General features: G+C 53.2%; 1 protein-coding gene across 1 annotated transcript in view; it reads right to left on the bottom strand.

Annotated features, from left to right (window-relative positions):
• Window positions 1-14,047, bottom strand: part of Cdh22 (cadherin 22) — a 122,181-nt gene that overhangs the window by 12,579 nt on the left and 95,555 nt on the right. Inside the window, exon 8 of the mRNA XM_028769733.1 lies at window positions 10,812-10,948. Coding sequence (XP_028625566.1) covers window positions 10,812-10,948 — 137 coding nt within the window. The remainder of the gene's footprint in view (window positions 1-10,811; window positions 10,949-14,047) is intronic.

Below are 14,047 nucleotides of genomic sequence, written 5' to 3'. Positions count from 1 at the left end.
TCACCATCACCCATCACCAACACCCCACTCATTACCATCACCAACACCGACACCGACACCAACACCAACACCTCATCCATCATCACCATCACCACCACCAGCACCAGCACCAGCACCCCATCCATCATCACCATCACCAACACTGATCACCAATACCATCACCAACACTGTCACCACCAGGAGCACCATCATAATCTGCATCATTACAATTTTTACTGCTGCCACCATCACTGCTACTAAGCCATCGCCATGACGACCATCAACACTGTCTTCCCCAACCCTAGTACGTAACGCACAGAAGCACCCTCGCCACTGCTACCATCATCCCCGCAGATCACCGGCACCACCTCCGTTAGCTCCACCCTCATCATCCCCGTCACCCTCACGGCCGCCGCCCCTCACCACCACCAGCATTATCCTAACCTCTTTCAACTCTTGTACTAGCACCATTGTCATCGTAGCCATGGCCACCACTAGTCAGTTATCACTACTGCCTCCTCCACCATAATCACCAGCGGTACTTTCAGATATGCCCCTGCCTCCAACACTGTGCCACCCCCACCACTGTCTGCCCTGCCCCCTAGAGGTTACTGAATGCTCCCAGAGCACACATGAGCATTTCAGCTGCCCTTGTGGGTCCTGTGGGTTACTACAGTTCATGTTCCCACACTGCAAAAAAACTAAAACATGTGGGTGTGTTTAGACCGTGGGTCAGCTGGTGACTGAACCCCCAAACTACTGCTCTCAGCACACCTAATCCTTCAAGGGCCAGAGGAGTCCAAGAAGGCAAATTTGGCCAGCGAAGCAGGATCCATAAACTCAAGGCACTGTCTACGTAGCTCTGGGTCTCCAGCATAAGGCGTAGAATAGCTGCCCTCACAGCTGGGCAAATGACTGAAACCAGAAGGGATTGTGAAGAGGCCTGGATTCCAGGCATGGCTAAAACCAACCCTGACCTAGAACTTGGGCTTGGGCAAGACCCTGATTTCAGTTTCTATCCCTGGAAAGTGCTGAACATGAGATGCCGGTTAAGACGGAGCCCACCTCTGCCACATAGGGGCTTTGTGATCTCAGCTGAGTGTCTTCTCTGAGCTTCAGTTTTCTCACTTGCTTGCAGAACAGATCGGTTAAGGGTTAATGTCTCTCAAATGCTTGGAACTGTGTCCCCAGCACAGAAGACTGGTACACAGGTATCTAGCAAGGAGTCTGACACCAGAGAATTGGGTGCCTCAGCCTGGCCTCTTGGATCAGTTCCCTGACCTCTGGTCCCCTAGCTTCCCTCCCAGAGTGCCTTGCCACTTTAACCTCAGCTAGCACACTCACTACTGACCTCGTCTATCTGCCCCTCCCTGCAGGTGCATCCCCCAGGACAGGAAATGGCACCCCACTTTCAAGAAGATGCTTGGGTAACGGGAGTCTCCAGTTGGTTTGCAGGGAGCTATTTTGGGGGCAGTCTGGGAATTCCCAGGCAGCCGTGCACCCCATGTTTGGGTTGGGGGAAGAGGACCCATCTGCTGCCTCCTCTGAACTCAGAGGCTGCTGGATGCTGACTGCAGCTACTGGAGAGCTGAGAGAACTGGAGGTGGGAAGGGCAGGTGAGCCACCTCTGGGGAGCCAGGAGGGGGGGAGGAGGAGGAGGAGGGTTGGGAGGAGGAAGAGGAGGACGAGGAGGAGGAGGAGGCCCTTCGTTAGCACTGCTGACCCCTCTCTGGAGTTATCTCCTCAGTTTACCCAGATCTGCCACCTCAGCAATTAGAGGGGTTCTTCTGGGACCGAGGGAGGGGAATCGTGACTGGGGATGCTGGAGTGAGCTGTTATTTTTAAGAGCACATTGCCAGAGAACCTCCACAGACAGATGGGGTACTTCTAAAAAACAGGAGGACGGGGAAGCAGGCAGTTGTCTGTCTGTCAGCTGATCACAGGGCTAGTGAAGGCCCGAGCGTCCTCCCTGGCAGCCTGCCTCTGTAGTAGGGGTGTGGGGCTACAGGAGAGGTGGAGAAGAACTGGACGCTTGACAGCACTCTCATGAAGGGCAGTCACCCTCTACCCATGTTCTATTACCGGGAGACCCTGTTGTCACACCATTGCTGTGTCACACCTGGGCCTTCCTGGTCTCCCTTCCAACATGTCCTACATGGGTCACCACTTCCTGAATCTGTTTGCCTGAGTAAGGGTCTCAGATCTAAGAGCTGGACATCTGCGGGCACCAATTAAGAGGTGTGCCTCCAAGTTGCCCAAGGTTGTAGTGTTTGCCCCAAGAATTCGGGGCTGGCCTGGACTTACCATTGCTCCTGACTGCCCCTGTGCCCTCAACATTAGGCAATGCTTCTTATCCTCAGAACATCACCTGGGAAACCTTAAAAAAATACTAGTGTTGGGCTAGAGAGATGGCTCAGTGGTTAAGAGCACTGACTGCTCTTCCAGAGGTCCTGAGTTCAATTCCCAGCAACCACATGATGGCTGACAACCATCTGTAATGGGATCTGATACCCTCTTCTGGTGTGTCTGAAGACAGCTATGGTGTACTCATATACATAAAATAAATAAATCTTTAAAAAAATTTACCAGTGTTGAAGGCTGGGTTGTCCAGGGAAGTTCGTCACACACCCAGCTTACAAATGTTGTCTTGGGGTGATTGGCAGACCTCTGGTACCTTCCTGCCTTGCCTGGTTGGGATATGTCCCTCATAATCACTAATGACAGTGAGACCCACCTTCCAGGGGTCTGTCACAGCACCAAGCATTGCTGAACCTTGATCCACGTTCAGTTTACAGCATTTTCTCCTGTCTGTGACCTCACATGGGTCTCCACGCAGATCAGGAAAAGGTGATGTCAAACCTATTTTGTGGATGGGAAACTGAGGGGGTGGGGGGACAGGGACATCCCTGGAGTTGTCCCTGAGCCTCTGAACTCTAAGTGTGTGGTCCAGACACAATGCCTGGCCCTCCTCCTGCCCCGGTCTTTGTCAATCCAGTGGCAGCTGCAAAGATGCTGGGCACAGGAGACCTCACCCAGTGCCCGGCGGCAGGTGCCCCCTCCAGGGGCCAGGTCTCCCCCTCTGGCCCTCTCCCCTTGCCATCTCAGTTCAGCTGACTGACATGCAAATTAGTTTAATTATTTCTTCTTCTAAAATAAATTATATTTTGCAGTAGCTGCAATATGTTGTGTCAGGCAAAATTACATTCAATATTTTTAAACTAATTGATGCAGCCTTGAGGAAGGCTGATTGACAGCCCAGAGCTGAGCAGGCCTGCAGCCCTAACCGATTCCTAAATTAAAATTAAACGTGCTCTGGCCTGGTGCTTCCTTCGTCTGTTGGCTCACAGAGCATCTGGGGAGGTGGCAGGTGGAGCCCCAGGGGTTGGAAGAGGCTGGGAAGGAAGGCTCTGGGCTCATAAAGAGAGTGGAGTTAGGGCCAGGAAGCCGCGGGGCTGGTCTCTCACCTTCCTGGTGCCCGGAGGTTCCCGAAGCACAGTGGCTGGGGTGAGATTGGGCATTTGGAACAGAGGCTTGTGGGTTTTGCTGACGACTGTGGAATGGGAGTCTCCTTTGTATCAAGAACGCAGGAATGAACAAGAACAACATGGTCCTTTGGTCTAGAAGTAGAGACAGACAGCCCTCCAGACTGTGTAATAAGAATTGAAACGCTCAGGAGCTGAGAGACCTGCCCTGGTGGGTGCGGAGACCTTTTCCATGGAGCAAGTGACAGCTCTACTCGGATCTGACTGGGAAATAACCAGAGGAAAGGGATGAAGAGGGAAAGATTGCTTTGCGGAGAGGGGTTGGCATGTGCAAAGGCCCTGGGGTCAAAGTGTGGGCACACTTCAGATCTCTTCCAAGGAAGACCCTAGCTTCTGGCAGGGTCACTCCCAGGGCATCTAGACCCAAATGAGCAGGAAGCAGAGATGGGTGGGGTCCGTGGGAAGGGAAGAGGACATGGGTCATGGCCTAGCGACCAGAAGGAATGTGCTATCTTTCCCAGAGAAAGGCAGCAGACACATAACAAGCTACCATCAAGGTGGCTTCCCCACATCATCCTGTCAACTGTGGGATGCATTGCTGCTTTGCAGATGAGAAAAGGTCTCAGAGAGCTGAGGCAGCTTCCCACTCGAGCTCTCACTAGAATGATAGATAGAGTAGGGTCAGGAGAAGGGAGCCCGGCTTTAAAGGGAGCATCTCCAACTGAGTCAACACCTCAGCTGCCAGAACTCTTCAGCTCCTCCAGGCAGCTCTCCGTGACTGCACTCAGCCCAAGTCCTGAACTTTCTCCCACAAGATCTCATGGCTTGGGTTAGATGGCTAGCTCCTCCCTGGCCTTGGCCTTCTTCCATTCTTCCTTCTGCCCTCTGCTCTGGGTCTGCCCTTCAGCTCTGTCCTGATGGCTTGGTCCTTATTAATGTTTCCCTCACCACCACAGAGACCAGGATCACTTGCTGTCATGGCTTTTCCCAGCTGCCTGGTACCTGTGTTGTTTTCTAAAACTTTGTGTGTGCGTGTGTGTGCACACATGCACACGTGTGTTCATGTGTGTTTGTGTAAGTGTGGGTATATGCGTGACTGTTTACATGGAGGCCAAGTAACAACCTCAGGTGTCATTCCCAGGAATGCCGTGTGTGTGTGTGTGTGTGTGTGTGTGTGTACGTGTGAGTTTACGTGGAGGATGGAGAACCACCTCTGGTGTCATCCTCAGGAATGCCGTTTACCTCCTCCTTTGAGACAGAATCTCTCACCAGGATGTGATGCCTAGGCTATCCCCATTAGCCAGGGAATCCCAGGGATTCTCCTGTCTTTTCCTCCTCAGCTCTGAGATTACAGGATTTCCCACCATGCTTAGCACTTTCATATGGCTTCCAGGGATTGGATTCAGGTCTTTGTGCTTGCGAAGCAAGCGTTTTACAGAGCCCACGTCTTATTTTTTCTGGTCTTATTCATGCCCCGTTTAAGGAGATGTGTTGGTGAACACTGCACACATGGTGTATAGTAGGTTCTTAATTAACTGTGCAGTGAGGGACCTTCCCTGTCTATGGCACGCAAGCCTCTGCCCTATGTTTGGGACAGACTCTGAGAAGGGCCCTGGGGAGATGTAGCCGCACCCCCCAAGGACCCATGACACGTCAGCAAAATCAGTGGGAGATGGAGGAGCCCAGAGAGGAGTGAGGTGGGACTCTGAGAGTGGAGAGTTGGGGGAGCAAGCCAGAAGAACGACCATCTATGCACCCACTTCCTGTAGCAGGCAGGGGAGTGGAGTGCAGGGCCCCTCTCCCTGAGAGCCCCCAGCTCAGCTCCCCCTCCTCCCTCCTCCCCAGGGAATTAGATTGCATCCCAACCTTAGGTTCTGATTAGAGCCAGCCAGCTGGGCAGAAAGATTGATCTTCCCAATTACCCACGGCCCAGGCAGGCGTGGGAGGAGGAGGGTGGAGAGCAGAGACAGATCCAGAGGGTGTGGGGACAGCCCCAAGGAGCCTCCTGGGACTTCCTGCCCTGTCCCCATGCCCCGTTTGTGGGAACAGGAGACTCGGGCGCCTTCTCTGTCCCTCTCAAGGACTTCTGTGATCTGCTTTGCTCCAGTGTGTGGAGAGTAGGCTCTGTCTTTGTTGCGGGCTTGGCTCCTCCAAGAGTGGACAGACTTTGGGTGAAAGAGGGGCCTTGAACACAGTATCTCTGGGATCTGGAGCCTTGGAGAAGTTTCCTTCCCTCGGGGCAGAGGGGGCTATCCTATTGAGACTCTGTAGACATCACAATCTCTGGCCCTGTTGGTCTCTGCCAAGTACTAAGGCTTCTGAAAGTGTCACTCAGCACGCAAGAGCTCAGCCATGGTTTGCATACCTCTGAGAAGAGGGAGTCAGCGTCTCTCAAAGCAGCCCTTCCCTGAGTCTTTTCCCAGAGGGTCTGCCCGGTGTGCATGCCCACCAGCCCTGTCTTGACACCCACATGGACTTAGAACGAGCTATCTTGCTATTTCCAGTTCTGCAGGCCGAGGAAACCACGAACACCCCACATCTGATCACAGCATTCTTCAGCCTGAAGACCTGTGCTAGCTCCCCATCACCCCAGCTTCTGGCTCCACAGGGGACACTCCAGACCCTTCCTGTGCAGGCTAGCAGACATCTGCAGGCCTCCTCAGCCCCCTGCTCTAGCCATCGGCATCTCTCTGTTCTCAGAGGGGTCTCTAAGCCTCCCAGCTTTGGCTTACAGGAAGAGAAAAATCCCAGCTCTTAAAAAAACCTTCCTTGGGCTGGAGGGATGGCTCAGCGGTTAAGAGCACTGACTGCTCTTCCAGAGGTCCTGAGTTCAATTCCTAGCAACCTCATGGTGGCTCACAACCATCTATAATGAGATCTGGTGCCCTCTTCTGGCCTGGCCTGCAGGCATGTGTGCAGACAGAATGCTGTATAATAATAATAAATAATAAATAAATAAATAAATAAATCTATCTTAAAAAAAAAAACTTTCTCTCCCAGAGACACACCTTGGAATCCTCTGTTTCTGTCCCTCAATGGTGAGCTAGTCCCTCCCAAAGCCCCTAGATTTCACTCTAGGCTCCCCTGTCCCCTCCCCTGCCTCCTTCACTGTCCCCTCCCCTGCCCTCTCCCCCACCCTCTCCCCTGACCTCCTGGGAATTCAGGGAAGCCACTGTCTATCTTGTTCAACAGGAGATCCTCATGAGGTATTAAACAAGCAGCCCCGGGTGTGTGTGTGTGTGGAATTTTTGTTTTATACATGACACTAACCAATGCCTTTGAATAAACAGAGGCCACCACAGTCACCTGCTGTTTCTGTCCCTTCTGCCCTCCAACAGGGCAAGGAGTTACAGCCAACTTAAAGAAGGGAGGACAAGGCAGGCAGAGATGGCAGCCACAGGACCACACAAAGGGAACCTTTCTCATTGTCCCATGCTCCTGAGTGCATGTGACCAGGCCCAGGGTGACCATTGTGGGCTGCTTCCAACAGACCTAGGCAACTCCTTGTCATGGCCACTCAGCCACCTTCCTTGCTGGCCAGCTGTGAGCTGGTGACCCTGGTGGAGCCTGCTATGTCCATGCTATGTCCCCTCACGTCCAACCACTCTACCCCATCCTTGACTCTCCAAGTCCCCCCTCCCCCCGCAGGACTATTCCTTTACAACTGCCCTTTCCACCGAAGGATCCAGACACAAATTGTACTTTAAATTCAATATTGGTCATTAATATTTCATGATTACAAAACGTTAAAGATAATGTCAGTGGAAGGCGCGTCTGCATGGGTAGGATGGATGACTCAGAGGTTCGGGAGAGAAGAGCCAGCATACTAAGTGGGCCCAAGCCTTTGAGGTAATCCAGTGTGACAGGCGGCTGCTCTGGCTGAGGGCGACATCCTCTGAGGGGCTCACAGGGCGCTGCAGCGTGTATAAATATTTCCCCTCTGATCCTTGTCACCTCTTGTTTGTTCCGCCTGGAAGCAGGTGGGGCTGTGTGACCCCTTGCTCATTCCTGGTTGCTTCTGAGGGAATCATGAGGACACCTCAGCAGGAGGACACGGGGTCTGAGGGTGGAGCCAGGGGTGGAGGCTCTACACCTGGGCTCAGGCCTACTTCTGTTGTGACGAATGGGGTCACTCTGGGCTTGCACGGACTTGCTCTGTGGTTCGGGGCCTCAGCTTCCTCATTTGTGAAACAGATACGGCAACTGTACCTCCATTAGGGATGGGTTGAAGGTGGCGTGAGTAGGGGTTATCGGACATAGATTGTGTGTGTGTGAGAGTATGTGTGCATGTGTGTGAGTTTGTGTGTTTGTGAGTTTGTGTGTGTGAATGTGTGAGTTTGTGAGTTTGTTATGTTTGTGTGTGTTTGTGTATGCATGTATGTGAGTTTGTTGTGTTTGTGTGTGTGAGTGTATATGTGTTTGTGTGTGTGCATGTGTGTGAGTTTGTGAGTGTGAGTGTGTGCGTGAGTATGTGTGTTTATGAGTTTGTGTGTTTGTGTGGCAGTGTGTGTGTGCACGTGTATATGTGTGTATGTTTTTGAGTTTGTGTTTGTGTGTATATGTGCATGTGTATATTTGTGTGTGTGTGTTTGTATGTGTGTATGTGTGTGTGTGTGCATGCGTACGCACATATATTTTGTCAGAGATTGATGTCACTGTCTTCTCTATGACTCTCTGCTTATATATGTTAAGGCCAGATCTCTCACTTGAACTCAGATTTGCCAGTTTGGCTTGTCTAGCTGGTCACTTGTTCTGAAGGTTTCTTGTCTCTTGTGTGTGTGTGTGTGTGTGTGTGTGTGTGTGTGTGTGTGTGTAGCAGCACATACACACCATGGTGAACAAGTGTGGTCAGGGGACAATTTTCAGGAATTAGTTCTCACCTTCTACTACATGTGACCCAGGGAGGGTTGTCACTCTTTAAGGCAAGTGCCTTACCCTCTGAGCCTTCTTGTTGGCCTTTTACTTTTGAGACAGGGTCTCTCATTGAAACCAGGATTTGCCAGTTCATCTAGGTTGGCTGGCCAGTAGCTCCATAGCACTGGGGATTTGCTGGTCCCCACCTCCTGGTGCTGGCATTATGCCATCGTGTTCGCCTTTTATGTAGAAACTGGGGGCCTGAACTCGGGAAGCTTTATACACTGAGCCATCTCCCCAGCCCCAGTCCAAGAAAATGTGACCAGGGCACAGCATGGGAGAGCTGAGCTCGGAAGCAGGACAGGACAGGATGAGAAAGGACATCATCTGAGTCTGTTCCCTCATCTACATATGGAGGCCACTGTAGAACCAGCACTCCTTAGACACGGAGACCCAGGGACCTCATAGTGTAAAGGGACTGGCCTTCAGTGGGGGTAGAAGGAGTCGTGCAAACACTAAATCAAGGCTGTCTAACGCTGGTGTGTTTCTCTGCACTGAGAAGAGGAAGCGCTCTGGTTCCCGTTGGTTAGTACAGAGGTGAGGAGAGGGCGGATACTGTGGCCGGCAGCTCAAAGGGACACCTCAAGCCAGACTGTAGCCAACCTGTCCCCTTAGTCAGTCTCACTCCCATCCCTGTGGTCAACTGGGTGACATGGTAGTAAGTCCCTGGGAGCAGAGAGGGAGGCCATGCAGCCCCGGGCGCCAGATGTGTGTAGGAGGCGGACCTACAGGTGAGAGCATTGTGCTTAACCCAAGAAGGGACTTGCTAGTGGATAGATGTCCCACGGGTGACAACCTATAGGCACCTGTGCCTGGCAGCCAGGCCTAAGCCTTCTCTGTCCCGCCTGCCACACAGCCTCTGTGGCAGCTGCTTTGGAGCTGGCGAGGGAGGCTGAGAAGGTGGAGGAACTCCCCCCAACCCTCTCGCCACCCCCCAGTCCAGCAGTACTTCCTCTCCAGCCACCTTTGTTCTCTCTTCCAAGTGGAGGAGGAGTGGATTCAAAGGCTCGCAGAAGCCGAGCTGAGGGCTGAGCCGGCTTTGTGTTTTCCTTTAAACCGCAGTTGAAAGAGACCAAGGGAACTTCAGCCTAGGGACTTCCTTGGCCCTGCCACGGGCCAGCAGGGCCTCCGAAGTGGGAGGAGGAAGAGAAGGCACGGGCACAGGGAGGAGGGGGAAGGCAGGAGGGCTTCCGGGATGGGGTCGGCTGGGGCCACCGTGAGGCTGAGTCTCAGAGATGAACAGGATCTCTGGAATCACTCATAGCGAGTCCTAACAGCGTGCCGACAAGCCCCGCAGAGGTGACAGGCACCACTGGAGAGCAGGTGGAAGCAGAGGAGACCTGGCTGGCATTGGCAGGCTCTCCTTTCTTCAGAAAGTCTCCTTTCTGCTTCCCACTTCCCCAGCCTTCCGAATGCAGACCCTTTTCCAGGGTCCTCCCTTCCTTTCCCAGCTCAGACTCCACCTACCCAGTGGCTCCCAGCTAGGCCCTCACTTCCAGAAACTCCTCCTGAGCACAGCCAAACTCCTTTAGCGTTTTTGACCTCTGGACCCTTAAGCCCCTGACCCTGCATCAGCACCTCCCTCACTCTGCTCATCAGCAGGCCCGGCCTCTTCATCTTCAGTTTATACCACAAGGCAGCTTCTTCTCGGTTCCTTTTCTTCCTGGTCCAGCCTGGGCTATCACCCTTCCATTAACACTGCTGCTTCTGACCAAGCTCCTTGCCTCCTCTCAACACCTCCCCACCCCCACAGTCTATTCCAGACGGCATCTCTCTAATGCTCGAAGCCCTTCCCATTCCGAACTCAGAATACGCAAAGTCCAGCCCCTCCCAGCCAGCGGCGGACCACTCTGCTCTCTCCAACTATTTTGGCCTCCTGTAGTTCCTCTAATATACCAAGCAACTACCACCCACCTCAGGACCTTTGCACAATCCGTTCCCCCTGCTGGATCTGCTCTCTCCTAGATGCATGGTGTCCTGATCGTCCTGAGGTCTTTGTGAAAAAATCTCCCCAGAGTCGCCTTTGCTTCAGAGGTACACTGCCAGCTCTCCTTAGTCTCCTTGGCCCTACTGATCCTTTGGACCACGTCACATGGCCTGACATACTAAGCGCGTGCACCTTTTCTCAGCTTGTGGCTGGCCCAGTTCTCTCCTGTATGGGCAGGGACTTCCCCTCCTTTGCGAGACCCTAGAACAGAGCTAGGCCTGTCTTAGATGCTCTGTGAATGAGGGAGAAAAGTTGGTCTCTACACTTTCTTGCAGGCCCTACTAGATCTTCGGTCCTGGAGATCTGATTTCGCCACACCCACTCCCAGGTGGGCTCTTTGCCCCACCCCAGCCCTTGCTCCCCGCCCCACGTCCAGCCTTTGCTCTGCCCCAGCCACGATTAGCCCCGCCTACTCATTTGGGCGCCTTTCCCCACGTGAGCCAACTCACCTGCTTCCATAGCCAGCACAGTAATGTTGTGCCAGCCAGCGGTTTCACGGTCCAGTCCCTTGCCAGTCACGATGGCGCCAGTGTCCGCATCGATGTCAAAGATCTGCTCCAAATCCGAGTCTCGGTCAATGGCGTACCTGGGGGGGTAGGGGGCAGAGGTGGGCTGATCAAATGTGCCCGTATCAGGGGCCTGTGCCCAAGATCTCCCCTATCCACCCTACTCCAAGAGAGGGACCAACCCCTGGAGATACAGAGGCAGGGTGGAAAGTGACCTGGCTTAGTGTTGCCTTGGAGCTGTGCCTGCTGGATGTCAGGGGCCGGGCAGCCATCCTGAGTCTTAGTTTCCTTGGATGGTCAGTGGGGCTATGAACTTGTACCCTACAGACCACATTCCTGGGACAGAGTCACAGATGTCTCTCTCTGCTTTCCTAAAGAGGAGACCTCAGAATTGGGCTTCATGGTGAAAGGGGGGAATAAAGGAACATTTGGGGTGGCAGAGGCGACCGAGGACTGACTACTCAGGGAAAGGCAAAGGTTATAAAATGGCTGAGCTGGAGGTGGGGAGAGGTATTTAGGACCAGGAGTTGGGGCTGTGAGAATTTTGAGCAGGAGAGAAAGTCTAGGCAGGTTAGAATGTGTCTGAAGCCATGTGGACCCCAGACCCAGGGCAGCTGAGCCAGCCTGGGAGGGTCTGAGGCTGGCCCTGCTCCTCCAGCCTGCACAGCGCTTTTGCTAATCTGCAGCTTTTCAGTTGCCGCGTGAAAAAGCCCTTTGTTCCGCCTTCTTCCCAGGCCTTTGTGCTTCGGCTCCCGGCCTGAAAGGCCCGTGTCCAACACATGTCTCAGGCGGCGGAGGCCCAGAGAGGCCCCGCCAGCGCCCGCCGCCACTTCCCGCACTGATAACACAGGCGGGGGTGCCGTGGCTACACACAGACAAAGGCCTGGCATGCAGGCAAAGGCGCATTGTGCAGCCAGGATAAAGCAGCCAGGGAGGAAGGGAAGCCCTTGCCTCTGCTCTTTCCCCCAAATCCAGAGAGGAAAACTGAGGCCCAGGGAGGCAAGGACTGTGGAGCTCAGAGCCTTGAGAGGTCGCCTTTGGGGGAAGCCTGGGCTGGTTCCATGATCAAAATCTCTCTGGATCTCAGTTTCCCCGTCTCTTCCACGGAGATACTGGCACCTGTACACATCTGAGCATACTGTGTTTGCATTTCCTGTCACTTGTGTGCCGGGTGTGACCTTGAACCAGTCTTCCACCTCCTTAGTCTGTTTATAGGTCTAATTTAGAGCCACCTGGCACTCTGGTGTGGATTGGGTGAACCGATGATTTCCTGTTTGCTGTTGGGGGCGGGGCGAAGGCATGTGGTAAATTGTAGAGGGATGTGCCACAGGCAGAGTGGATTTTTTTTCCTTAATTTTATTTTTTATTTCATGTGCATTGGTTTTGTCTGCATGAATGTCTGTGTGCGGGTGGAACTGGAGTCACAGACAGGTGTGAGCTGCCATGTGGTTGCTGGGACTTGAACTCAGGTCCTCTGGAAGAGCAGCCGGCGCTCTTAACCCCTGAATCATCTCTCCAGCCCCAGCGTGGGATTTTTAAAAGTGTGTGAATGTGCCTGTGCTTTGGGGGGCCATCGGGTGTCCTTCTCTGTCACTGTCTACCTTACTCTCTCTGACAAGTCTAAACCTGAGCTGGCTGCTTTGCCGTGTGCATGTTTACACGTGGGGTTTCCATGGGTTTGGAGGGTCTTGAACTCTTCCCGCCCTCCAGCCATTGCCGCTTCCTGTCCTGGATGGCTGAGTGTAGTGCCTTCTTGCCCCTGGCTAGCCAGGGATGCTGACCTGGAAGTTCAGACTCCAGCTTCTCAGACCCCCTTTTCCCTGGCATGCATCGGACACTTCCGAGATTACAACTTCCCAGCTGCCCCCTGCTCTGCTCTTTGTGACCCGAGCATCCAGCAAATACCTTGTCGGGGTTACTCAGGCTTGTAAGAGAACAGGACCCTGCCAGACATCCCATAAGCTGCTGTCATCACCCCCACCTTGCTGATGAGGGCACTGAGGACACCAGGATAAACTTGGTTGAGTGTGGCTGTTGCAGGCTGGGTCATGCACAAGTCAGGATTCTTCACGCCAGGCTGTGAGTCCCAGCCTTGAGCTCAGCTTGGGGGGGGCTGTCTTTTTTTTACATTAAGGTGCATATCAGCCCTGCTCCTCTCCATGGAGGGTGCAGTTACTCTGCTGTAGACTTAGACTCTGCACCCACCCAGAGCTTGTAGAACTAACTAAAGAAAGCCCCAGTGGATGGAGCTCTAATCTTCTTGGCCCTATCCTGTCCCTGGAGGGCATTTGCATGGGAGAGGGGTAAAACAGCTAAAAAAGTGTTGCTCAGCTAAAAGGAATCCTAGAGAGCCCTGCCCCTTTGCAGATGTACAGGCGGAGGTGGGCATATGGAAGGAGACAGGACCGAAGGGAGGTGGTTTGATATTTGTTGTTGGAAGAGAATGGAAAGGCACGTGGCAAACTGTAGAAGGATGTGTCGTGGCGGAATGAATTTTTTTTAACACGTGTGTCTGTATTTTCCAATAACCCATTTAGCTATGACCTCATCAATAAATCCATCCTTCGATGAGGTTAGCACCCCTACAATCCAATGCCTCTCCCTCTTCACCTCCCCCTCTATGTTTTCCTCTTCTCTTCCTGCCCTCTACTTCTCTCTTTTCTCTTTCGCCCATTCCTTTTCATTCCTTCTCCCCCCTTCCTTCAGGTTTTTCTTTTTGTTCCTCTTAGAAGGGGACGACAGAGGCTGGAGCCTAAGAATAGGCAGCTGTCCCCAAAGCCATGGTGTGGGGACACTACAGGGATACCATTAAGTAGTTAAGACTTGACAACAGGCCTTAGCCTTGGCTGTCTGGCATCTAGCAGTGGGAGCCAGTGAGTGAGGGAGGGAGTTGGAGGGCTCCCTGTGTGGTGAGAACTGCCTGTCAGTCAAGGAGGCTGCTCCGACTGTGCTCCGACACAGGGTCATGGTCCTGAGTTGTGTGCAGGAGTGTATGTTTGTGGTATAACTGGGAGTGGTGTTCGTGGTGTGTGTCTGTGTGCATCTGTATGCGTGTGTGTGCGTGTGTGTCTGTGTGCATGTGTGTATGTGTGGGGTGTATATGTATTTGTGTGTATCTGTGTGCTGTGCCTCTGTGTGTGTGTGTGTGTGTGTGTGTGTGTGTGTGTGTGTGTGTGTGT

Source organism: Grammomys surdaster, unplaced genomic scaffold (assembly GCF_004785775.1).
Source record: "Grammomys surdaster isolate TR1022 unplaced genomic scaffold, NIH_TR_1.0 193, whole genome shotgun sequence".
NCBI classification, from domain to species: domain Eukaryota; kingdom Metazoa; phylum Chordata; class Mammalia; order Rodentia; family Muridae; genus Grammomys; species Grammomys surdaster.
This window is presented reverse-complemented; position numbering and strand designations above follow the sequence as displayed.